The sequence below is a fragment of the Bemisia tabaci genome, chromosome 3, assembly GCF_918797505.1.
Source record: "Bemisia tabaci chromosome 3, PGI_BMITA_v3".
In the NCBI taxonomy this organism is placed as follows: Eukaryota; Metazoa; Arthropoda; class Insecta; order Hemiptera; family Aleyrodidae; genus Bemisia; species Bemisia tabaci.
In genome coordinates this window covers 11,463,964-11,489,545 of record NC_092795.1, presented here as the reverse complement: position 1 = coordinate 11,489,545, position 25,582 = coordinate 11,463,964, and the positions used below count along the sequence as shown (strand labels likewise).

Here is a 25,582-nt window from a genome sequence, read left to right as displayed (position 1 = left end):
TTTTGAAGGCTTACAGGATCTATATTAAAAACGCCATATTTATTAGGAACTTGATTACCTATCTGATGCAGCCGTTAGAGACTCATCATTTTACGATGAAAAATGCCATCACAGCATTTGAAGGCACACACAGGATTGCATTCCATGGTGAAACCATTAACAATTTAACTAATTATTCAAATTAAACAATCACTAATAATCGAGTGAAGAACAAAATATGACACAATTTGCTCTCACTTGTTCTTCTTCTCTCAGCTGGTCTTGGAGCTTTGCAAGGACCCTTTTTGGTCCTGTGATTACTATTAAGTTGATATGTAGGTCAGTATTTGTCGCACTCCTAAAGCGCCCAGCCCACCAACAAACTAAAGCCCACAAACTGGCACATCGGTGCAGTTGTTGACTGCTGCCTTTCAAAGATCCTCGGGTCGACGATCTTTGAAGGTAGCCGATGTGTTTTAGACACATCACAGATCAGATCTTGAAATTTTCAAGGAATTTCGTGCATAAATGGCTGAGAAATTGAAGAATTAATGCCAGTTTGAGTGCCTCAGTTTGACAGTGGGCTGGACGCTTAAGTGCGACTTTTCTCTGCGACAAATAGCGGAAAAACGTCCCGTAAAGACCGACAAACATTGATGCGTAGCTGAAGGTTCCGCGAATTGTTGCTCGTGTGAAAAAGGCCTGAAGGAGTGTCTTTGAAAATATCCTTACTGCCGCGTAGCGAGACAAAGAGAGTCTCTCATCTAACCTCTTAGCGCCAGGTGAAATTTTTATTTTCAAGGATTCAACACTTTCTTCAAGACGATTACAAGGGAGCAACAGTCATCAAACTTTTTTCGACTTTTGAGTCGTACTAAGTTGATAATGAGCCTCGGGTGACGTAATGAGCTGAACAAGTTTCCCATCCTTCGGTTTGTTTACAAAATTAAATGATCATCACATCGTTAAACATCCACCTGGTAGCTAGGTCAACAACTGAATTTTGGAGTCCCGAAAGTAAAAACTTCCCATCATTTCTATGATACCAACACCAAAAAAGTAATGCTGATTCAACATTCTGGGTGTAAAAAAGTGTGCAAGAACTCACAAAACGCTGGATTAACCGCCGCTAGTTTTACATCTTAATACCGCTAAATTAACACTTTTTTACTTCCAGAATGTTAAATGAAGCAGTGAGAACGAAAACACACCAACTCGGTAACTCAAAAATACTCAAATTTCATCAAAGAGAGTAATTTTTCATAAAGCTCATTGAAGTTAACGCATCTGTTCCAACTTGGACCTTAAATGCGTCCTTAAATACTTGTCTTTCGGCACCACAAATCCTTCCCTTGTGCTAACTTCCTCAACTACTGTGGAGTTTCGCGTGTGTCTCGATCATTTTCATTTTTCGAGTTGGTGTGTTTTCGTTCTCACTTATTCAAATCTAGAGTCCCTTTATACCAGAGTTAAGACAACTCGATCATCAGCTGACTGGCAGCCGGCCATGGCTGGCCATGGAGGCACAAACGAGTGCACCGAAACGAACGATATTGAGGGATAAGAATAAGGAATCCTGCGATGTCTGACATCCAAAAACAACAACATCAACAAAATTGATCAATTAAAAAGAAAATGAGATAGGTTTGTGAATGATTTCTTAATCTATTTTCATTTCGGACCGATGGAAATAACAATTTACCCTTGATAAACCACAATTAGGTAATATTATAATTATTTTTGTTCACATTCGAGTCACCGCCATCTTGGTGCACTCGTTTGTGACTCCATGAGCGAGAACCAATCAGAATTGGATTTTTTTAGGCCACTTTCAGCCCAACCAAAAGGTAGCCAAAAGTGAGTTGTCTTAACTCTGGGTATAAAGGGACTCTATTCAAATCAGGATCACCTTTTTTTTCGGCGAACAGAGGGTCTCTCTCCGCCTCTGCGGCCAGGTGACCCCTCAATAGTAATGGATCTGATGGGAGTAAGCGTAGTTGCTCCTCGGCCTCCTGGTCTGGAACTTGGACGTCTTGATCTTGGACTCCTCTTCGTCGGGGCCGTAGTCGGTGTAGACCTCCCGGGTGCGGCTCTCGTCCTCGGGCTTGAAGTGCTGGTCGTCGTGGTACTTGGTCGTCTGGTAGTCCGACTCGATCTGATTCCGGATGGCGTCGTCCTCCTCCTCGCTCCCGCCGTACTCCTCCTGGGACCCCGCGCCCCCCGCCCCGCCGCCGGCCGTCGGCCGCTCCGGCGCCTCCTCCTCCGACTCCTGCACCTGGTAGTCGGCCGTCGGGGTCTTCGCCTCCAGCAGCGGGGCCCGCGCGTAGTCCGTGTAGAAGTGCTGCTTCGCGTAGATCGAGGGCTCCACGAACTTGTAGGGGCTCTTCAGGGGGAGCGCCGACGGGAACCGCGGGAAGTAGACCGGGTACGTCGAGAACCCTTTCGGCACCTGGAGAGTCAAAAGAAGTAACCGAGATTTTGTGTTAATGTGGCGTTGGCGGATCCAGTGAATGGAGATGTTGCATGTGTGAGGGATTTGCGATTTGACCATTGATTCTTATGTGAAAGTTCGCGAGAAACACGATGGTGCCACTGGTTTTCTCTGAAATTATCTCCCAAGCTCAAAAAAAGCTCTCAAAGTGAGGCCAATATGGAGGGGATATCCCACCCTACCCTGAGAGTCCACCTCTGCATCAAAACAAACTCTCCAAGCGAAGATAGGTAGCAAATACATTAGCAGGGTTGCCGTGTTTTCAGTTTTGGAGTCCCCAAATAAAGTGGCAGCCCTGTCAATGTATTTGCTCCCTATCTTTGCACGGAGAGATTGTTTTGATGTAGAGGTGGACTCTCAGGGTAGGGTCTCCCCTCCATTTTGGCCTCACTTTGAGAGCTTTTTTTGAGCTTGGGAGACAATTTCAGAGAAAACCAGTGGCACCATTGTGTTTCTCGCGAACTTTTACATAAGAATCAATAGTCAAATTGCAAATTCCTCACACATGCAACATCTCCATTGGCAACATTGTCTTTTCTCCATTGAAACCTATGGAAATGTATCGATTCTTGGGGGACCAGGTGCTTCGACAAGAACATCTGTTCTTGTCGAAGCACCTGGCACCTATGCCAAATAATCGTATTTGGCATAGGTTTAATTGGAGGAAATCCTGTGTTAACCGAGATTTTATGTTAATATGGCATTGGCGGATTCAGTAAATTGGCAAAATTGTCTTTTCTCCATTGAAACCTATGGAAATGTATTGATTCTTGGAGGGACCAAGTGCTTCGACAAGAATCGATTATTTGGCATAGGTTTAAATGGAGGAAGTCCTGTGTTGTCAAATTGTTGGATCCGCCTCTGTAATATGGAAAATAGAACACAAAGTCCCACTATGTAGTAAGCACCTGAACTATAAGACCTTAAGTATAAGGTCTTCGAATTTTCTTTATATTTACTCTAGATAATGAATAATAATACACAATTTCAAGTTTCAATGTTGCTTAGTTTTCTGTTTTTAAAAATTACAAAATATCAGATAAGTTAGGCAGCGAAGGGATGTAATTAGGCTGATTTTAGTTAAATCAGGACAAAATGACTATATCAGTGGTGACTTTACAACCAGGACTTCCCTTTGAATTCATTTGGATCCAAACAATAACAATGATGTAACCATCTTCAATGCTAACAATTAGAATAAACCGATTCATCGATGGTCCCCACGTATCCCCATTTCAAAATTTAAAAATTTCACTCCCATTTTACTTTTTTGGTGAGAAAAAGCCAAATTTATACCTTCTCATTTATTCAGGTTATTTTGCTTGCAGGACAAAAAAATCAAGGGGGTTTTCAAGGGATTACCTTGATTAGTTTTCCGAATGAAAACCTATATAAATACAACACCATAAAATACGAAAGAGAACATGAAGTATGACAGGAAGTTTGCAACTTCGCAAATGAAGATACTTGGTTTCGCACTTTGACCATCAATATATCGACGGCGTAAGTTGGCAATCACATAATTCATTTGCGGTATCTGAAAATCTCCGCCTGTATGTTATTTTTTTAAAGGAGAACAAATTGACATCAGTCCTTGAGAGACGAGAAGAGAAGAAAAATCACGGCAGTTTTAAAGAATTGCCGTTGAGTAGTTCTCCGTTTAATAAATAAAGTATAATAGGAAGTCTGCGACGTCGCAAACCCAGTTATGTGATTGCCGACTTACATCGTCGATATAGCTTTTCTGTGACGTAATTGAGATGTTGCGTGTGTGAGGAATTTGCGATTTGACTGTTGATTCGTATGTAAAATTTCGCGAGAAACACGATGGTGCCACTGGTTTTCTCTGAAATCAACTCCCAAGCTCAAAAAAAAGCTCTCAAGTTGAGGCCAAAATGGAGGGGATATCCCACGCTATCCTGAGAGTCCACCTCTACATCAAGACAAACTCTCCATGCAAAGATAGGGAGCAAATACATTGACAGGGCTGCCACTTTATTTTGGGACTCTAAAACTAAAAAATGGCAACCCTGCTAATGTATTTGCTCCCTATCTTTGCATGGAGAGTTTGTCTTGATGTAGAGGTGGACTCTCAGGGTAGGGTGGGATATCCCCTCCATTTTGGCCCCAACTTGAAAGCTTTTTTGAGCTTGGGAGATGATTTCAGAGAAAACCAGTGGCACCATCGTGTTTCTCGCGAACTTTCACATAAGTTTTCAAGTTTAAGTCACATAAGTCAGTCAAATCGCAAATCCCTCACACACGCAACATCTATATTCAAGATAGCGAAATTATTATCATGGCGAATACCTTGATCTGCGGGTAGTTGTAATCATAGTGGTACAGGGGGTTGATGCGATAGCGCCCGTTGAGATAGGGGACACTCGTGACACACCCGACCTGCTTCTTGGGCGACTTGTACTTCTGCGTGCTCCTCAAGAGCTTGGCGGCCTCCTTGTGGCTCAGCGGGCGGACCTGGATCGTCGGGTAGGCGTGCTTCTGCTTCTGCTTGAGCGGGGCGGAGCAGGGGGCGCAGAGGGGCGCCGAGGGGGGCGCCACGTGCCGGTGCTGGTGCCGATGGACCGTCACAGAGGTCGGCGGGGGCTGCCGGGTGAGTCGCAAGGGCGGCAGGCCGTTGCGCACGAAGATCGTCACCCCCTTTGACCGGGGCCGGTAGTGGGGACTCACCGGGCGGAACGTCACCACGCTCCGCGGGTAGATCGTGTAGAAGGGAGTCAGCCGCACGCTGGCTGATACTCCCGTGGAAGGCGCTCGGAGGAGAGGGCCCTGCGGCACGAATTTCGTGACCTGCACCAAGGAAAATGTATGCACGTAAGAAAAGAATGTAATGCCGCAATCGCACGCTGAATATAGCAGCTGAATGTGGAAGTCAACAGTCATCGCCCAACGGCTGACATTTCGCAAATTCGAGTTATTTTCATCCAGATGTGTATCAAATCTATTCGAATAGCTCGGACAAGTTCAACATTAGTCCGATGGTTGTTGAGAATCGTTGCTGAATTTAGCGTGTCACGCGCAAAATTCAGGCATCGGGCCGATGACTTCCACATTTAAGCCACATTCAGCGTGTGATTGCAGCATTAAATTTATTCCAGAATCAAATACCAACATTATAGATCTTTTTGAGAAGAAAGTGAGAAAGGATATTCTTGAAATTTTTTAGAGAAGGGCGGCCGCCTCCCTCTTGACCTATATGTATATGCGTCGACATTTTAAGAGGGCGCTGAGGGTGGTGGAGTACGGCGATCCCACAGCCTTAAAGTCTCACTCTTGTGCTTCTACGCAGGGGAATGGGGATAATAGGGATGGAGGGGCACCAGATACAGGGTGGCATGAAACGTAAGAAAGAAATGAAAGATTGGAAATATCAGCAAAATATTTCATGAAATTTCATGAGGCTGTGAAATATATTTTTCAGGGGCTATAGAGTATGCAACCCGCACTCAAACACTCTTTTAATAAACTCAAACACTCTCACAATTTTTACACTTTGCGAAACATGAAAAAGAACTGGTATTTTTTAGTATCTTTCATAAATTTCTGAAATGTCATGAAATATTTCACGTGAAATTTCAAGATTTTATTTTTCATGAAATTTTTCTACCCTGCGCTAGATATTGCGCGGACGAAATGGATTGCTGTTTTAACAGTTAAATTGTTAAAATATACGTCCGACATGTTTCAAATGTACATTTTACGGTAGTGGAAAGCTACTTTAACCCAGCATTATTTTATTGTAAAATCTACATTGAAACATGTCGGTCAAGGGAAGGGGGAGGGTGAGATAATAGCGGGTAGTGGAGGAAATCAAAATTTCTTAATAAGTGCATTGATTGGAATCTTCATAATTACCTGTTCCAAAGACGGAATCTCGGAGGGTTTGAGTTCCTCTTGCGGGTTGGCGGGGTAGGTGTTTTTGATGCTGAATTCATGGTGGCGGACGGTGTTCTCGACGTAGGCCGGCGGTTTTTTCTTCTTTTTGGGGTGTTTCGCGTAGTCTATCTCTTCGACGATCGGAGTCCTGTACACCTCCTTGATGGTCTTTATCTTCTGCGCCGGGTACGTAGGCTCTTTCTCGTCCTCCACCTCCTCCAGGGATTCTCCCTGCTCAGGGTTCCCCTCTGTTTCCTCTGCGTCCTCCGGGTCGGCGTATTTGTGCTCGAAGCTCCCGCTCTCAAAGTTCTCTCCTACCTTTAATTTCACAGCTCACAATCAGTTTAATTTTAATTTGGCACTGATTACCAATTTGAATATTTTCCCTTGTTTTAATGTTTACTAATTTTGATCAACCACGGGAGAAATAACCTTCGTCTCGAATTGATCAGAGTTGAATTGGACTGCATTTTGCAGTTCGGAACTATAAAGTCTGGCCTGGTTTAAAAACAACGTATGTGCCATTAGTTTCTCTATGCACATAAGCGTTTTTTTCAGATGAGCCAGAATTTATAGTTCCAAATTGCAAAATGCAGTCCAATTATTGATACCGAAGAATAGATGAGTAATTTTTGAACATTTTATGACGAAAAACGACCAGAAATGTCAGACAAAACGGGAGTTATGGTAGTTAGGAACTTGCGAGCAGTAAAAGCCTACGTTCCGAGAGTAAGATCTTCATTGCTCAACTTTAAATCCATCGTGCTTAGGGCACGGAATTATCGGGCTATGATGATACTTTACGGCCTATATTGGCATAAAAATGATTAAAACTACTCGTAACTTGTGTTTAGAACACGAGAGGTAATTTTCTGCCGAAATATCAAATCCGATATTTTCCTCAACTTAACCAAATTCAACATTTTCATTGTCTTTTAAAATAACAAGACTCCATTTGACATAAAGCACAGCCTTCGTAGGTCGACAGTCTCTATAAACTTTCATTGTGAATATACTTATCTGTTGTATTTTAATAAATTCTTATACATTTTATTCCACCTTCCTTAATTCATTTTTAAAAACATTTATTGTAATATTCTGAAAGGAAGGGGGTGAATACTTTATACATCATACCTCGTTGTAGAAGTTCGGAACCTTAAGGGACGCTTCCTCCTTGGCTATTTCTTTGTGCTGCATGTTCATAGGGTTGGGTCTCCTCTTCGACGAGACCATTCGGGGGATTTTCTTCATCTGGAAAGGGTTAATATCGATAGGGACGGGTTGCGGGGCGTAGCCCCACGAATATCCACCATTATTTTGTGGCTGATAATGGTAAGTCATCGGTCCTTGATTTGATGGGTACACGTATCTGACGTTCTCTGGAAAAGAGAGTGTAACAGTATAAGTCTACGAAAAAAATCATGATTTAATCCAATGATTATTTAAAAAAAAAGAACTCACTGAAAAATTATGGGAATTTCAAATTTAGCGAAAAATTGAACGAATCAGCGCGACAGAACTAAGGGGAGAATTTAATGAGCCACCTAACACCGTCTGCAGCGCGCAAGGCGCACGACCCGCCGTTCATTATTACACTTCATCTAGCGTTGAGAGTTCACTAATTACTTCACCCGACCAGTGTGTAATTTTAAAAATTGAAAATTTAAAAAAAAAATTAAAACAAAATTATACAATATACGAGTATCTCCGCCAGGGAGCTCTCCCCGCTAGAAATCGTTCACCACTCGCCCGCCGGGAACGCCAAGGAGTGCTGTCGGCGCGAAACGCGCACTGACGCCTACAAACCTAACGGGCTACTTCACGCATTGCGCAATGCTTGAGGTATCCCCTTAGGTTTGTAGGCGTTGGTGCGCGTTTCAAGCTGGCAGCACGCCGCGCCGCAGCATGCCATAAACTTGCCCACACTTAATAGATCAGAATGTTAAAATGTAGGCAATTTGACAGAAGATTCGAGATTACTGACTCGAAAAACATCAGTTACGAAACTTTCGTGATCTTTCAGTCATTCTACGACTTATTTCTTCCTATTCTTGCGTTTTGGATCATAGGGAGCTCTTGAAATTCTCCCCTGTACTCAATCGAACAAAGCGGGGAATGTTGAATCTTGGTATGTCGGTAGGGTAAAGTGAGTGAATTGGACGCATTTCTGTCAAACGGAACTATGTGCATTATGACGTGAGCCCTGATATACATGTAATCTTATGGGTCTTAGGGCTCATGTCTTAATGCACATAGTTCCGTTTGGCAGAAATACGTCCAATTGAAGGTACGCTCCTTTCCTACAGACTACAATCCAAAAGCGACGGAACCCTCCTCTCTGTTCGTTCCGTTTCGTTTAAGTCTTAGCATGAAGTTTGAAATAAATGATGATTTTTTTTCATACGATTTTTATTGGCCCAATTGCTCTCGGTCATAGGGAGATTGGACAGATGAGAGTCAGGTATCAGCGTCCTCCGGGGGATGGACCGCCACGCGGCCCATCCCCCAGAATTTAAGTCTTGTCGTGAAGTTTGAAATAAACATAGGCTAGTTTATTTATACGATTCTTATTGGTCCAATCGCTCCCGGCCATAGGGAGATTGGACAACTGGGAGTTGGGTATGAAAATCTTTTCATTTTTTTGGGTCCTCTGAGGGCTGACGGCTCCAGCACTCGGAAATTTCGGACCGTTGACGATATGTCTATATAGCCCGTAAGTACGGTTTCCACGGCCGGAGTTTTTTTCTTTCTTTCTTTTTTTCCAGTTAATTTGATAAAAGTACCTTTGATTTCAGGCTGGAAAGGGTTGATGTCGGGTGGAGCGGGCTCAGGCGACGGAAAATACTGTTGATCCGGGGCTGGTCGCGGCATGGATCCTCCCTTGGACTCGTGGGCTTTCTGGCGCTTGACGTGGGAGCTTTTGACCGGCTGCATCTGGACGTAGGTCGAGGGGGACAGGATGTTGGGGAAGTATCCCTGCTTCTCGTGCAGCGGGTTCTTCACCTCCTCGATGCTCTGTTCCACGGACATGCTCAGCTTGTCGAAGTCGGAGAGACGGGACTTGACGTTGCTGCTCGCACCCGAGATCGCCTCCGACGGGGGCTTCGTGGGGTTGATCTGGAACTCCAGTTGGGATTCCGCCCCTGTCGTTTGATTCACCAACGGCGAGGACTCGTTGGATAGGAGTTTTTCCACGGATGCGACTGAAATTAGTGGAATGGAGATGTTGCATGTGTGAGGGATTTGCGGTTTGACCATTGATTCTTATGTAAAAGTTCGCGAGAAACACGATCGTGCCACTGCTTTTCTCTGAAATTATCTCCTAAGCTCAAAAAAAGCTTTCAAAGTGAGGCCAAAATGGAGGGGATATCCTACCCTACCCTGAGAGTTCACCTCTCCACGATGAACACGATGCCTCCAGACGTTCCTCCACACGTTCCTCCAGAAACACGATGGTACGATGGTATGGTGCCACTGGTTTTCTCTGAAATCAACTCCCAAGCTCATAAAAAGCTCTCAAGTTGAGACCAAAATGGAGGGGATATCCCACACTACCCTGAGAGTCCACGTCTACATCAAGACAAACTCTTCGTACAAAGATAGGGAGCAAATACATTGACAGGGCTGCCACTTTATTTGGAGACTCCAAAATTGAAAACACGGCAGCCCTGTCAATGTATTTGCTCCCTATCTTTGCACGGAGAGATTGTTTTGATGTAGAGGTGGACTCTCAGGGTAGGGTGGGATATCCCCTCCATTTTGGCCTCACTTTGAAAGCTTTTTTTGAGCTTGGGAGACGATTTCAGAGAAAACCAGTGGCACCATTGTGTTTCTCACGAACTTTTATACAAGAATCAATGGTCAAATTGCAAATCCCTCACACATGCAACATCTCCATTATGGGGAATGATAGTAAAAAATTAACAAGAAATGGGGCTAAGGCCGCAAAATACACCGAAAAAAAAGAGGTACTGTAGTAACATCCTGGATGTTAAAAAAATGTGCGACAACTCTTGGATGTTGTCATTACCACTCTGGCTGTCAAAGTAACATCCTAGGATGTTACTTTTACAGCCTATCATGCTACGTTGACTGCCAGAGTGTTAATAGCAACATCCAAGAGTTGTTGCGCATTTTTTTAACAACCGTAAAATCCGGGATGCTACTACGGCATCTTTTTTTTCGGTGAAAACATAAAATTAAAAGCCGGGACGATTACTGCCTTGATAAGAAAGAACGCCGTATGAGCCACCAGGCGTTGCTAAATTTCCATCGAAAAATCACGAATTTGTAGGAGTATTTGTGAATATCTCTCTTTGGATTTACCAGGGGATTACGTTTGTAACTCCAATTGAGGTGTCTGAGAATTTCAAGGGAAAATATGCGAAAGTTTCCTCAAAAATACATGTTTTATCCGGAGAAATTTGACAACTCTCGAATGTCAATACGGCGTTCTTCCTTAGCACGGCAGTTTAGCAGTACGTACATCTGTATTTTCCACCTGCATATAAGTAGAACTAATTAAATAGAAACAAACTAATACTGGGTCTCACTGCTGTTATTTTGAGACCATTGTGTTATTTTGAGTCTAAAAAAACAAATACTGAGTCTCACCGCTGCTATTGTGAGACTATTGTTTTATTTTGAGTCTCATCATAATAACAGCGGCAAGACTCAGTATTAGTTTGTTCCTTTTTAATTTGCTCTTTTTGTAGGTCCGATTGAAAATGCAAGGGTGAGTACTACAAAAAGTCCCGGTTTTTTATTCAGTGTTTTATTTTGCAGCCTTATTCCCATTTTAAGTTGATTTTGTATTATCGTTACGGGCGGATTAAGTTGTTTTTTCATTAATGATAGTAAAGACAAGTAATTCAATAGTGTTGTAGAATTTTCAGGTGTTTAAAATTGTTTAAATTTCATGTTTATAATGAAACTACCAAGGAAACTGAGCATGAGGACAATCATCAGTTCTGAATTGAACAGTTATTGGAGGAATTATGACAAAATAACCTAATCTGCTAAAATACAGTGGGCGCCGCTTATTAGAAACGTGGTTAATAGAATCGGCCGCATAATGGAATCATTTCTCGCGGAACGGACCGGCAACATCCAATTCCATACGAAATCCGCCGCGTATTGTGTTCGCCGGCCGCATATTGTGATCGGGAATCCGGAGCCTTATCAGCACTTACCTGGTGTGAGAGCTTATTTTTGTTGACAGACACACCTAATCAGTGCCTTCCGCGCGGTTATTAGACTCGCATCGCGTCCGTACAGTTCAGTGTTTCCCCATTTTAAAGTTTTATTGCCGTTTTTAAAGTTTTATTTTTTGACTGAAGCTATGGAGGCGGACTCAAGGAAACGTCGAAGAGACTTAACCACGGCAGAAAAGAAACAAATTCTACAGGATTACGACAAACTTTTGAATAAAAATCAGCGGGATGCTGCGCAGAAGTTACCACCGGCCAAAAAGCCGAGTCTTTAGCTAAAAGACTGGGAATTGAAGATTGTTCTTAAGAGAAAACGAAGGCGTGCTGAACAAGGGACGGTCAACAGTCGGGACAAAATCATCGTGAGTAACTTCACTTTTTTTTTTTCGCTTTTTATAATCAGCCGTTTAATGTGATCAAAGTGGCCCGGCCCAAGTTGACCACAATAAGCGGCGCCCACTGTTTACACGAAAACATGCTGCCATGTGCCACAAGGCGGCACATTTTCTCTTTTTCAAATTCACTTTTCTACAATTCCCCATTTCAGTGAAACATCATGAAAAATACTGCAAACTGAACTCACTCATCGGCACTTTCAGATGAAACAATAGTATAATTTTATGCAAAGTCTCCATTGAGTCTGCAAAGAGAGGACTTTAGTTGTTTGGCAGGTGCAGGGAAAAACAAAACCTATCTGGAGTCCGAAATATCAATGGCAAATTTCAACTAGACAAGTTGTGAATTTAAACATTCTGATTTTAAAAATTCACGTAAAACATCCTCTTTAAAATGTCACGCAGAGCACGATTTGCGCAATGAAAATAATTTGAAATGAAATTCGTCTCACCAGTGGTCGTCGATGCGGTCCCTTTGAGCCTCATGTTTAGTTCTTGCTTTCCTTCCCCTCTCTTTCGTGTTAAAGTATGAACTGGGACCATCAATAAACACACGAGGGAGACAACTCGCATCTGGGAACAAAAATAATGCCCAAAAGAAGCAAGAACGTATGTTTCCTCTGCGTGTAAATGCAGGAAAAGCACTTAAAACTACTTCAATTTAATGCAACTATGTATAAGTGTCAATATCAACTGTAAAACTACGAGAACGTGGATGTCGATCGCGCTGTTTCAAAGCGTAAATTTTTTTTTTATGAGAGAGTACAACTGAATATTTTCGCACATTTTTCTAGAATATCCTTGAAAGGGAAAAGAAAAACCGCACACACTTTTTGCCCACAACAATGATTAGTTGGAATGCATTTTCCAATAAGTAACTACAGTTTTGGAATCATCTGTAGAGGCACTCATCTGTTTAGGAAAACTAGTGGCACTTATATTGTTTCTAAAATGAGTCAGAAATAGTAGATCCTCATTGCAAAATGCAATCCAATTATTTTTCAAGAAAGTAAAATACAACGGAAAATCTGCAACATTGTAAATGAAGACACCTGGTTTGGCATTTTTACCACAAGTATGCTACAGTCCCCAATTTCAAGCAAAGTACGTAAGTTTTAATTGATTACGTCAAAGCTAAAGTCGGCCGACTTAAGTCGATAGAAGAGGATGTACTGCCGAGGTCTATAAAGTACTCTTTCAAATGTTAATATTTAGAAATAGAGGATCGGTAAGTGCTACCATGATAATCATCCTTTTACCCTCCATCACGGTAAATATGCCTCCAAAAACGAGATAAGAGAAGCGCACAGGCTTATAACTCCAGCGTATATAAAGAATTAATGAGTCCAAGAAATATTGAGATCACAAAAAGAAGGAAAAATAAACAAATGCACGGCTAATTCTTTCCAAAAATTTCACGACGAGGTCAAGAATGAGAATCAATACTGTACTGTGGCAGGAAATCATAGAAATCCCCTTATAGTAGTAAAGAAGATCGTCGGCTAAACCTGAAAATCCCGGTAATAAAAGGAAAAATTCTGTGAAAGATGAAGTCTTATTCCCCAGTGATATCTGAACGACCAGAAATCCTCAAAAATTAAATACCTTCGTTTGTATATATTCCTTTTTGGTAATGCACAAAGCGGCCTAAATTATCACATATTGTTTCCGCGAACTGCACACAGGAGTGTGCGATGTTTGACTGAAGCAGACAGATTTGAAATATGTAAGGTCAGTGGCGCTCGAGTGACCGAGCTGATCGGAATTTTTGGGGCGGAAGTAGGAAGTGGAATGGGGGTCTGCGGAAAATCTGCGGGATATCTGTTCTCATCTATGAAGAATTCGCGGGAAATGGGAGGGGGGCTTCAGTATGATCTTGAGAGGGGAACAGAATCGACCTCTCTCTCTTTACTTGTATGAGAGAGAGGTCGATTTTGAGCGGAGAAGGGGGGCAGGCTTCGTATTCGGTGGAAATTTCACACATACGTCATCTACCATACGTCGAAGACAGGAGGGGTCTCCATATACACTTTTATGACGTCATTCAGCAGAGCCATTGAAATGGTCGGTTAATCGTGGTTTGATGGTTAAATAATCTGATTGATTACCATTAAGTGAGGTTTAATACTGTTAGAGGCATCACCTTTAAGAAAGGAAAAAAGAAAAAACCTATGATCAACATGATTCATTGTGGTAATATGGTTACTTCCACCTTGGTTTCGTCAATGGAGATGTTGCATGTGTGAGGAATTTACGATTTGACTGTTGATTCGTATGTTAAAGTTCGCGAGAAACACGATGATGCCACTGGTTTTTTCTGAAATCAACTACCAAGCTCAAAAAAAGCTCTCAAGTTGAGGCCAAAATGGAGGGGATATCCCATGCTATCCTGAGAGTCCACCTCTACATTAAGACAAACTCTTCATGCAAAGATAGGGAGCAAATACATTGGCAAGGTTGCCGAGTTTTCAGTTTTAGAGTCCCCAAATAAAGTGGCAGCCCTGTCAATGTATTTGATCCCTATCTTTGCATGGAGAGTTTGTTTTGATGTAGAGGTGGACTCTCAGGGTAGGGCGGGATATCCCCTCCATTTTGGCCTCAACTTGAGAGCTTTTTTTGAGCTTGGGAGATGATTTCAGCGAAAACCAGTGGCACCATCGTGTTTCTCGCGAACTTTTACATAGGAATCATCAGTCAAATCGCATGTTCCTCACACATGCAAAATCTCCATTACCGTGTAAATATTTCATCACCAATGATACTAAAGCAGGTAAACCTAAGGTATGCATATGCACTGTCACGGTGTGTGATATCGATCAACTTGTTACCTCCTTGCTCCGCTTGCGGATAGAGGAAGTATTTTTTGGATTGCCCCACCGCGATTTCTACTAGACAAAATGAAAGGGTGTCAGGAATCTAAATATTTTTGCAAATTTGTAAGGGAGGGGGTTCATTTTTTCGGGCTGCAAGGGACACGCGCGTAAACAGGATACAAAAGTCGAGACAAGGATTTTCGCTACTGAGTGCTGACCTGGAACACAGCAGCTCTTTAAAAATAAGGTACAGAACCCTTTACATATTGTAACCTGACAGATGATAATGAAAAGACATATCCTTTTGGCTAACCAATCAGTATTACAATAAGTCTACTCACATGTTCCTGCAGTAACAATGCCCGTGTGAGATTAATTGTAAGTTTCACGGAAAAATGTATTTGAAAAGTTAAGAGTAACATGAGAACGATGCAATTGATTATCAAGTATACGATCCTCTTCAAAGTAATTAAAGACAAGAACTTGAAGATCTAAACTGCGGCGTGGTGCTTAGTTTTGCGGTCAAATTTGAAGTCTTAACTTAGCACAGGTGCCTATTTGATTTAATTTTCTCACCCTGGTAAAAATTGGCATTAGAATCTGTGTTCCAAAATACCATAGACCTACAGCCGGCTGTAAGATTTCCAATAGCTTCTATAGCCGGCTACACAATTTCTTATAGCCTTTTATAGCCGATGGCGACTAAGCAACAGCCAGGCGACAAAGTGTATGCTAAACGTTACTGCTTAATTACGGATGCTAGGACTTAGTGAGTTTTTGGAATACTGCTCTCTTTTTGGGCCGTAGTATCTTGATTTATTTTGCGAGGAAAGCTCCGTACTTTTGATGGATGCCTGCCATTACTAATATATTAGAGCGCCTTCAGTTTCGTATGATACTGTGCAATACCTCTGGTGTGAAATAGTTGCTTCAAGCGCCGTGGCAGGCGGGCAGCCAGCGCGAAACACGCATTGGCGCCTACAAACCTAACAGGGATACTTCACGCGTTGCGCAATGCGTGAAGTATCCCTGTTAGGTTTGTAGGCGCCAGTGCGCCGCCGCTCCGCTTTGTGTTAGGCTCTAATATTTAATCTGGCGGAGTCAGCGTTATTCAACTCATGATTTTGAAATGTTTGCACATCCTGTATGGATTATTCTCATTTTAATTGATGAAAAAAAATATGTATTAAAGGAAAATATAATATGTGTTTTGTAAATATTAAGGTGGTTCCGTATCAAACTTAATGATATCCAAAGCACACAAATTTCTACAAAATTTCTTCTAGCCTTTTATAATCGATGGCGAAAAAGCAACAGCCAGGCGATAAAGTGTAAAGCCCGGCGATAGGAACTGTTACCCGGCTGCATAATTTTTTATCGCTTCGTATAGCCCGGCCGTATGATTTTCTCCGCATTCTACAGCCAGCTATATGATTTTCTGTAGCCTTCTTTAGCCGGCTATAAGAATTATTCCTATGGTATTTTGAAACGCAGCTCTTATCGCCAATTTTTACCAGGGGAGGCTGAAAAACTCAGAGGAGCTATCAAGCCACACTAAAATTCACAACTCGACATCCCTCTTGCGCCCTTATCATTTTCAAGAAGCAAATCCAGAACCATACCTTTTTTAAGGGGTATGTTTAAGGTAGATTGTTTTCACGAGGGTATCCGAAGGAAAAAAATTCTTAAAATTATAGAAAATTACCTCTTTTGGTTGGACTTTTTCAGGTTTTGGGGAGGGAAATCCGGACTGCTTCGAGCAGCCCTGTAAATTTCTTCTGCCACAGAGGCCCCTGATCATTCTGAACGACGGTATTTTGACTTCTTTCACTTCCTTGTGCTACTCCATGATGCTAAAACCCATCCTAATAATTTACGTAATGCTAACTCTGACTTTTTCTCGTTTTTAAATGACACAGATGAAAAAAACAACATGATCTTACTGTTTAGATAGGGGTTGCTGTGAAATATTATTTTTCTTGTTAACCAAAAAAGAACACTTCTCTTCGATTTTGATTTTTCCCCCCCTTAATCCCCGAAATGAAGTGGAGAAGGGAAGGAAAACACTTTATAAAACTGGGGGAAAAGTGTAACTCTGCTTGATGCCTTGCCTCCCTTTGACCCTCCTCTCTTCACCTTTTGGTAAAATCTCCCACCTACCCATCTTAGTATTCCGTAAGTGGATATCACTACCTAGAGTCAGCCTAATTATATTTGGACTTTATTTTGCGATTAAGAACTACAATATCTGGCTCATCCGTGAAAACACATTAGTGCATAATAAAACTTACAGTACATATGCACGTTGTTTTTAAACTGAGCCAACATTTTTTGTTTTAAATTGCCATTTTAAGAGCCAGGCCAAGGACGCTTCATTTGTGTTCGACTGATTTCAACTAATTTCTGTCATCTTGTTTGTTTTCTTATTCTCTGTAATTTATGTTGTTTTCATTCTACTGGTCTTCATATTACTGTCTTCTACTGTCTACCTTTGCATTGCTGTGTTTTTTGTAATTGGGTTCGCCCGTTGAAAATGAAAATTAAAACATTTCAAAATGTAGTTTATTTCATGTAACCGAATGTTTTCTTAGGTTTTAAACATATTTTAAAAAAAAATCATTAATTATAGTTCCATGTTGCAAAATTAATTCCAATTTACAATTGGATTTTTCCAAATGAGTCCCAGAGCGAGGCTCACTCGGTGAATTTCTTTAAAAACGCGGAAAAACCGACGATAATGCTGGATCCAAGTAAAATTTTCTAGATTTTGAGCTGGTACCTTTGCGGGCTGATCATTGAAATTGATAGACAAAGTGATAGACAAAGGAATAATTGAGCGATCCTTTTGATTGAAACGAGTGGTTGTTATAGACTAAGGGAGGGCCACGATGGACTACCTACGGGCGCTGTAAGTTGTCGTTTGTTAGTCTATCGCTTCATTTGCCTTTTTTCTTCTTTGTCTATAGCTTTGTCTGTCAACTTCAATAATTGGAATTTGGAGTGTAGCCGAGTGCTAGAAATAATGTAAAATTTCTTTAAAAAACTTAAATTTTATTAACAAACTTAGACCCGAAGCTTTTCTAAGCAAACGCTTCATCGTCAGGGTCTTATAGCTTGTTATCAATTGTTACCATCAATGAAATCTGTCACCATGTTTGAAATTTAAATTATGGCCTTTGTGATATCGATTTTGTGACCCTGAAGATGAAGTGTTCGCTTAGAAAAGCTTCGGTCTAAGTTTGTCAATAAAATGTAAGTTTTTTAGAGAAATTTTACATTATTTCTAGCACTCGGCTCCACTCCAAATTCCAATCTATTCAGTGCTACTACCTTCAGACATTGCATTACAATGTTCGCTGATTTTGAACTTCAATAACTAGCCGACAGCCCCACTCCCGCAAACCTAGGCACTATCCCGGGCAGGGCTGGCACCCACTGGAAACCCAGGCGATGCCACTTGACCTACCTCACTGAGCATGCTCACCAAAGCGTTTTCCCGGTGGAGAATGGATCGACTGAGATATGTGGACTCACCATGAGTTGCATGACGCGAGGTCTGTGGGCACTGGGACAAGGACTCTTGCGGAGCAGGAGCTGACGGGCGGAATCCATGGGAACACGCACGAGACTCGGGGCAATCATAGGGCGTCGCGACGCCGCCGGAGAAGCGTCGAGTCGTCGCCGAGGGGGCTCACGGCTCCATGGACACGGGCGGGACGGCGGCGGACACGGGCGGGACGGCGACGGACACGCGTCGAATGCGGGGAGCCGGGAGCGTCCGCGGCGGTGGTGCTCCCGCCGGGTCGCAGAACCAGAATGAAAGAGTCGCCTGGAAAAGCGAGAGAGTGGGAGGGTTACGCGCCAGGCCGCCGCCGCGAAAACCCAGATCGGTGAAAAGGAAAGTGACATTCCGTCGCAATGATAACGACTCAATAGACTCCTGCTTATCCGCCCGGAATCTATGCCACATTGATCCGGGCACCGGGGAGGGGACCCGGGGGGGCCGGAGGACGGAGAGGCCAGGGAACTCTTCCGCGATCACGTCGGCTACGGCAAGCTTGCTTTGTCTCCCCGCGACGCGGTCTCATTGTTCATTGAACAGAGGACGTTTAACTCCGGCTGCCCGAAATGATCCAACCGCTCCAAGCTCCCCGCTCCTCTTGCCAGCCTCGAGGAATGGATCTCCAGCTCCAGGTGGAATCACGACCGAGTGGATTCCATTGGTCCTTGCTGCGCAGTGAGAAAAAGTAACTGATATAAGGCGCACTGAAAAAAAAAATCTCGCTGTATTTACTAAGAAAGGGTAAAATTACCAAGAATTCAGGGTTCTATTTGATCCAGTTTTCCTGGTAAAATTACCATTTATGGAATGGTAATTTTACGAGAAATCTCGGTAAAATTATTGAAATTTCTCGGTGATTTTACTGGACCTCGGTAAAAACGCCAATAATTTTTAACGACTGTGGTAGAATTACCGAGATAAAATGGCAAAGTTACCGGGAATTGATTACTAATAAAAGTGGTATTCTTACCTGAAGCTTACCAGTCTATCTTGGTAAAATTACCCATAATTGGTAAAAAAGTGAAAAAGTAAAGGTGCCAACGGACCTTGGTAAAAACGCCGAGAATTTTTTTTTCAGTGCACAACCAAGTGGATTGCATTGATTCTTGCTGCGCAGCCGGGCAAATTTTGGCGAGTGGATTCGGTCGACTTTTCACGAATGAAATTGATAGACAAATCTGTAGACAAAGAAGGCAAAAGGAATATGGAGGGATCCTATCGGTGGAGGTGGATAATTCCAATGGACAAAGGAGGAAGGCAATAGACTAACTAACGGCAGTCCACGAGAATACCTATTGTTAGTCCAAAATTTTCTCCCTTTGTCTATAGGAGCCACCCACTGCAACTAAAAAGATCACTCCATACCCCATATGTCTCAATTGTCTATAGCTTTGTCTATCAATTTCAATAATCAGCCCGCAGATCGGCAGGTTGCAAACCAATGGAGAAGAACGCGCTCTGCTGAACTCAAGAACTACAGTTGCTGGATAGATTATTGCCAACGTTTGCATCCATCAACTTTTTGACCCACCTCCCGAGGCGAGTTGAGAATTTTAGATGGGGCCGTCAACGCTGCCAGCATGAAAACTAAATGTTGTAGGCGCACCGTCGCCCGGAGAAAATTTCGTTTAGTTGTAACGGAGGTTGGCAGTAAGTTAAAAACTTCGACCAAATCTACTCGCGAAAAATGTGCCTATTTTGTGTTAATATGGGAAGTGGAACACAAAGTACCCTCAACGTGCAGTTGATAGTTTTGGGTTGGTTTTTCTTCGGGTTACCGGACCAAATCTTTGAAAAACTTGCAGCCTCGTTAGAAATCAGCGGCAAGTAAATAGGGAAAGTAATCGTACACACGTTGTTCTCAAGTGAAGTAGAGATTGTAGTTCCGTATTGTAAAATGTAGTTCGATTCAGTCGAGAGGACAAACGAATCTCCTGCGAACATTTTTGGTGAAAGAAAATGTTGAAAATGACGAATGAACCTAATTTGTTGCGACTGAGAAGTCCATATATCAAATCGAAAACGTAGTTTCAAGACAAAACTCCGTACTAAATTTCAATATGCTCATGACGATCATGGTGACAGATTCTAATGCAACATTGTACTCCAAAAATGATTTAAAAAAACTCGGAACTTATTATGTGGGACAAAACAGGATTCTCTGTCGAAAATTTAAAGTCTATAATTCCTCGACAAAACTCGATGGATATCACTGAAAAGTGAGTTCTGTGGGCCATAAGTATCTTCATGAACGGTCTGTAGGCGGATCCAAACCATAGTTGCTAGATTTTGCGATAAAATGTGACTTTTTTACATAGACCTAGTTGAAAAAAGTGCTGATTATTCAGCAACATCTGGCCAAAAAAATCCAAACCCTTCGAATGAAGGGGGCAGAAGAGGGTCCAGGGGCCTCCTAGAAATTTTTCGGAATTTTAAAGCACATCTAGTATGCAGTTTGAGACAATTGTGTCATGAATATTACCAAATATAAGTGTCCGTCCCTCCTCTTCATCCGTTCCCTTTTCCTTCCTTTCTTCCATTTTCTCCCTCCTTCTTTTGGGGGCGGACGGGGGGGGGGGGGACCCCGTGCGCCCCGCGGCAACTGACATCATAAAATCTCTTCGTCGACGCTCTGCCCCCATTACTTCATGAGACGTCCCCGACATCCTCTTCTGCGGGATATCCAATCATTGATTGATGACTCAATAAATATCTAAATTGAAGAAATACCAGTATCAGAAGGCACCTCGCAGCATTGTTTGCGGTATTTTGTCGAGTGTGCGGGGAAGGGGGAGGAGGGGCGATGACATGCTGACTCATAGTTCGTCACGGGGCTTGACGCGTGTCACCGATTTTTTCTCGTAATCACCGTGAGAAATAAGGGTTTTTTTCCGCGGGTCAGCACACCTGTTCTCAGATTATGTGTTACTTGCCAATGATCTTTAGCAATGTGTTCTCGGTGAAGACCCTTCTCACACAATTTTCGATTTTGAATAAAGTATAAATAAATGTGAGCAGTAAAAGGGCGGAAGTATTAAAATTGACTCGGCTAAATTCCATAGGCGGATCCAGGCATACCTCGAACGGAGAAAAGGCGTGAAAGGGGGCTAGGCGTCTAGGCGGTGCCGTCACCAGGAAATTTTTAAATTTTTGAAGCATCTGATATGCAGTCTGAGTCAATTTCATCATGAATGATTACCAAATGCATGCATCTTTCCCTCTTCTTTACTCCGTTCTTTCCTTTTTTTCTTCCTCTTTCTGCCTTCCTCAATCAGTCGAACCGGGGGGGGGATGTACACCGCCTACGCCATCCCTGGATTTGCCTATGACAAATTTTTACAGAATTCACAACTTGTAAGGATAGAGATTAAAAATCAAGGTGGACAAGCCCAGACCGTCATCCAGTGTGACCAGTGGCGTGGCATGCTTTGCGATCTACCGATATTCCCCCATTTGAAGCATGTGGTATAGAATCGATCATTAAGATGTCCGTTACGACCACCCTGTTTATCGATACTTTTTATGGGTTTAAATGGCCGATCAATCGTTATATCGCAAAGCACGCCACGCCACTGAGTGTGACGTGTTTTGGCCGGCCCTTGTGAGAAGGCGCGTGAGAATCCAACTTTGCAAGTTTTTTTTTATGTTAAATTGGATTCGAAAATATTGAAGGTTCTTTTGCTTAAAAAGTTTCTAAATGGAAATGAGTGCTTAAAAGTATGAGGTTTTATTTGTGGAATGAAATTATGCCTTAGCCCGGACAAATCGACCCGAGGCTCACTAAAAACAAGTGGCCTGCGAGCTTTATAGGGTCGGTCAGTGCATGTAAGAGCTTTAGATATAGGTCTACAAATACATCTCAAAAAAACAGAATCAGACATCAAATTGAAAAATAAGAAAAAAATCGAGTGCTAACGCAGCTAAAGATAGGAGAGACGTAATTGGACCTTGTTTCTTATCTTTTCTCCTGCATATGAACGGCACCTCATTGGGAGTATAGAGCGGAGTATTGCGTGTTCAAGCCTCGCGGCATCGCGCCTTCAATTTTGCAGATGCAACACGGGCATCCATCAAGCACGAATAGTTGTATCTCTGCGCCGTCATCAATACGTGTCCTTTCCCTTGCTCTATTTCCATGTTGTGTTTGTCTCAGTCTGTCTTGTTTGTGGTGATGCTCCAAGAGCTGCGTGAGGATCACAGCCGAAGATTTGAGAGACGTAATCGGGCCTCGTTCATTTATCTTTTCTCCCGAATTTAAGCGACGCTTAATTGGACGTATTCACTGGAAAAAAAAACACATTGGATCTAGAGTCCAGACTCTTGAAAACATTGACAAGAAAAAATACTCTTGATTCAATCGGATTTCTGCTTGAATCAAAACGGAATTAGCTTAAAATAAGAAGCTTGGTTCTTGATTTAAGCTAGATTCTGATTGAATCAAGAGTACTTCTTCTTGTCGATGGTTTTAAGAGTCTGGACTCTAGATCCAATGTGTCTTTTTTCCAGTGTTCCTAACGAACAGAACTATGTGCGGGTGGCAAAGATAGGGTGTGCTCATGGTGAGCTGGATAAGAAATAATGCAAATAATGTGCGGGATTCCTACCGGTGAACTGAAAATGGGGGATTTTAAAGTTCACCAAACGGAACTATGTGCCAACACTGGAAAAAAAAACACATTGGATCTAGAGTCCAGACTCTTAAAAACATCGACAAGAAAAAATACTCTTGATTCAATCGGATTTAAGCTTAAATCAAGAACCCAGCCTCTTAATTTGAGCAGATTTCCTTTTGATTTAAGCTTAAATCTGATTGAATCAAGAGTACTTTTTCTTGTCAATGTTTTCAAAAGTCTGGACTCTAGATCCAATGTGTTTTTTTCCAGTGTTCCTAACGAACAGAACTATGTGCGGGTGGCAAAGATAGGGTGTGCTCATGGTGAGCTGGATAAGAAATAATGCAAATAATGTGCGGGATTCCTACCGGTGAACTGAAAATGGGGGATTTTAAAGTTCACCAAACGGAACTATGTGCCAACACTGGAAAAAAAACACATTGGATCTAGAGTCCAGACTCTTAAAAACATCGACAAGAAAAAATACTCTTGATTCAATCGGATTTAAGCTTAAATCAAGAACCCAGCCTCTTAATTTGAGCAGATTTCCTTTTGATTTAAGCTTAAATCTGATTGAATCAAGAGTACTTTTTCTTGTCAATGTTTTCAAAAGTCTGGACTCTAGATCCAATGTGTTTTTTTCCAGTGTTCCTAACGAACAGAACTATGTGCGGGTGGCAAAGATAGGGTGTGCTCATGGTGAGCTGGATAAGAAATAATGCAAATAATGTGCGGGATTCCTACCGGTGAACTGAAAATGGGGGATTTTAAAGTTCACCAAACGGAACTATGTGCCAACACTGGAAAAAAAAACACATTGGATCTAGAGTCCAGACTCTTAAAAACATCGACAAGAAAAAATACTCTTGATTCAATCGGATTTAAGCTTAAATCAAGAACCCAGCCTCTTAATTTGAGCAGATTTCCTTTTGATTTAAGCTTAAATCTGATTGAATCAAGAGTACTTTTTCTTGTCAATGTTTTCAAAAGTCTGAACTCTAGATCCAATGTGTTTTTTTCCAGTGTTCCTAACGAACAGAACTATGTGCGGGTGGCAAAGAAAGGGTGTGCTCATGGTGAGCTGGATAAGAAATAATGCAAATAATGTGCGGGATTCCTACCGGTGAACTGAAAATGGGGGATTTTAAAGTTCACCAAACGGAACTATGTGCCAACACTGGAAAAAAAAAACACATTGGATCTAGAGTCCAGACTCTTAAAAACATCGACAAGAAAAAATACTCTTGATTCAATCGGATTTAAGCTTAAATCAAGAACCCAGCCTCTTAATTTGAGCAGATTTCCTTTTGATTTAAGCTTAAATCTGATTGAATCAAGAGTACTTTTTCTTCTCAATGTTTTCAAGAGTCTGGACTCTAGATACAATGTGTTTTTTTCCCAGTGAACTTTATGCGGAACTCATAAGCCGTGGGCATGGCAAAAGAGCGTTGTGGACAAGGCTCGTGAGTTGAAGACTCGGATAAATCGGATCGTCGTCTCCGTCGTTGCTGCTGACGTCACTGGCGCTTTATTATTCCCATTCATTCTTACAGCCTGGGAACTAACGAACTCACCATACTCTCCCACCAACACATAGTTCTGTTTGGTAGGAATACGTCCAATTGGCGACCATCATGTAATAAACTCCCTGCGGCGTCATCAACGCGCGTTGAGGTGTTGAGGAGAGTTACTGTACTGAGTGTTACTGTAAAATATGGCTGTTAAATGTTTCTTGCAGTGGCATGAATGATCGATTATCGCTATTTCACCATTTAAAGCTGTGATAAAGAATCGATTATTAAGGTGTTTGTTGCGAACACTTCAACAATCGATCCTTATCCATAGGTTTAAAGAGCAGATAAATCGATATATCGCAAAGCGCGCCATGCCACTGGTTTGTTGCTGTATGAAAAACAAAGAATCTATCATCATTTCATCAGTTTTATTTCATAAAATTTCCAAGAGTGAAAATGTACAACTCAATTGTTATATTAAACATCCTTTTAATTTATGGTGTGCATAGTTGCTACTTGCATGCTTGATATGGGACTCAGCATCCGCACCTCGTCAGCCCTCGACAGGATCCAAGACAGTTAGAGAAGCACCCTCTGGGCAACCAGATGGCCAGCCCTGTGAACAAATGCTGTTCCGATTCAAACGATGCAATTTATCAATTTATTAAACTGACCAGATAATTGAGGGGCTTGGAGGACAAGGCTCATAGGTGCAGTTTTTTAAAAAATTGAGATATTGATTATTTCAACCAAAGCCAGTCTTGAAGTATATTCAGTGAAAATTCCAGAGCTGAAGTCTAACTTCAAAGCATCAAAAGGTGAGTTCAAACTTCCTTTCCACCATAAGGTCCCATGTAATTTTGAAACTTGAAACTAGTATTTCTTGAAATAGCAAAAACTGCGCCTTGTTTTCCGAGCCACTCAATTTAAATCTAATATCGTTAAAAAATTAATAGAAAAAACACATTGAAAGTACAGAATGTTCCAGACCATTGGGGTGTTTCTAGGATAAAAGGAACTATTCATACTCAGTATTGTGAAACTTTGTATAGGAATTTTATTTTTTTACAAATGAATCAATAAATAGATTTGTGCCAAGACATTGCTGAAT

General features: G+C 42.0%; 1 protein-coding gene across 1 annotated transcript; it reads right to left on the bottom strand.

Annotated features, from left to right (window-relative positions):
* Positions 1–1,130: 1,130 nt before the first annotated feature.
* LOC109044224 (uncharacterized) lies at positions 1,131–18,601 on the bottom strand. Its single transcript, XM_019061811.2, has 7 exons — positions 18,317–18,601; positions 12,422–12,542; positions 9,148–9,567; positions 7,499–7,743; positions 6,344–6,682; positions 4,781–5,278; positions 1,131–2,428 (listed from the first exon to the last, which is right to left on the bottom strand). The coding sequence occupies exons 1-7, from the start codon at positions 18,422–18,424 to the stop codon at positions 1,943–1,945; spliced, it is 2,217 nt and encodes a 738-aa protein (XP_018917356.2). The 5' UTR covers positions 18,425–18,601; the 3' UTR covers positions 1,131–1,942.
* Positions 18,602–25,582: the final 6,981 nt, after the last annotated feature.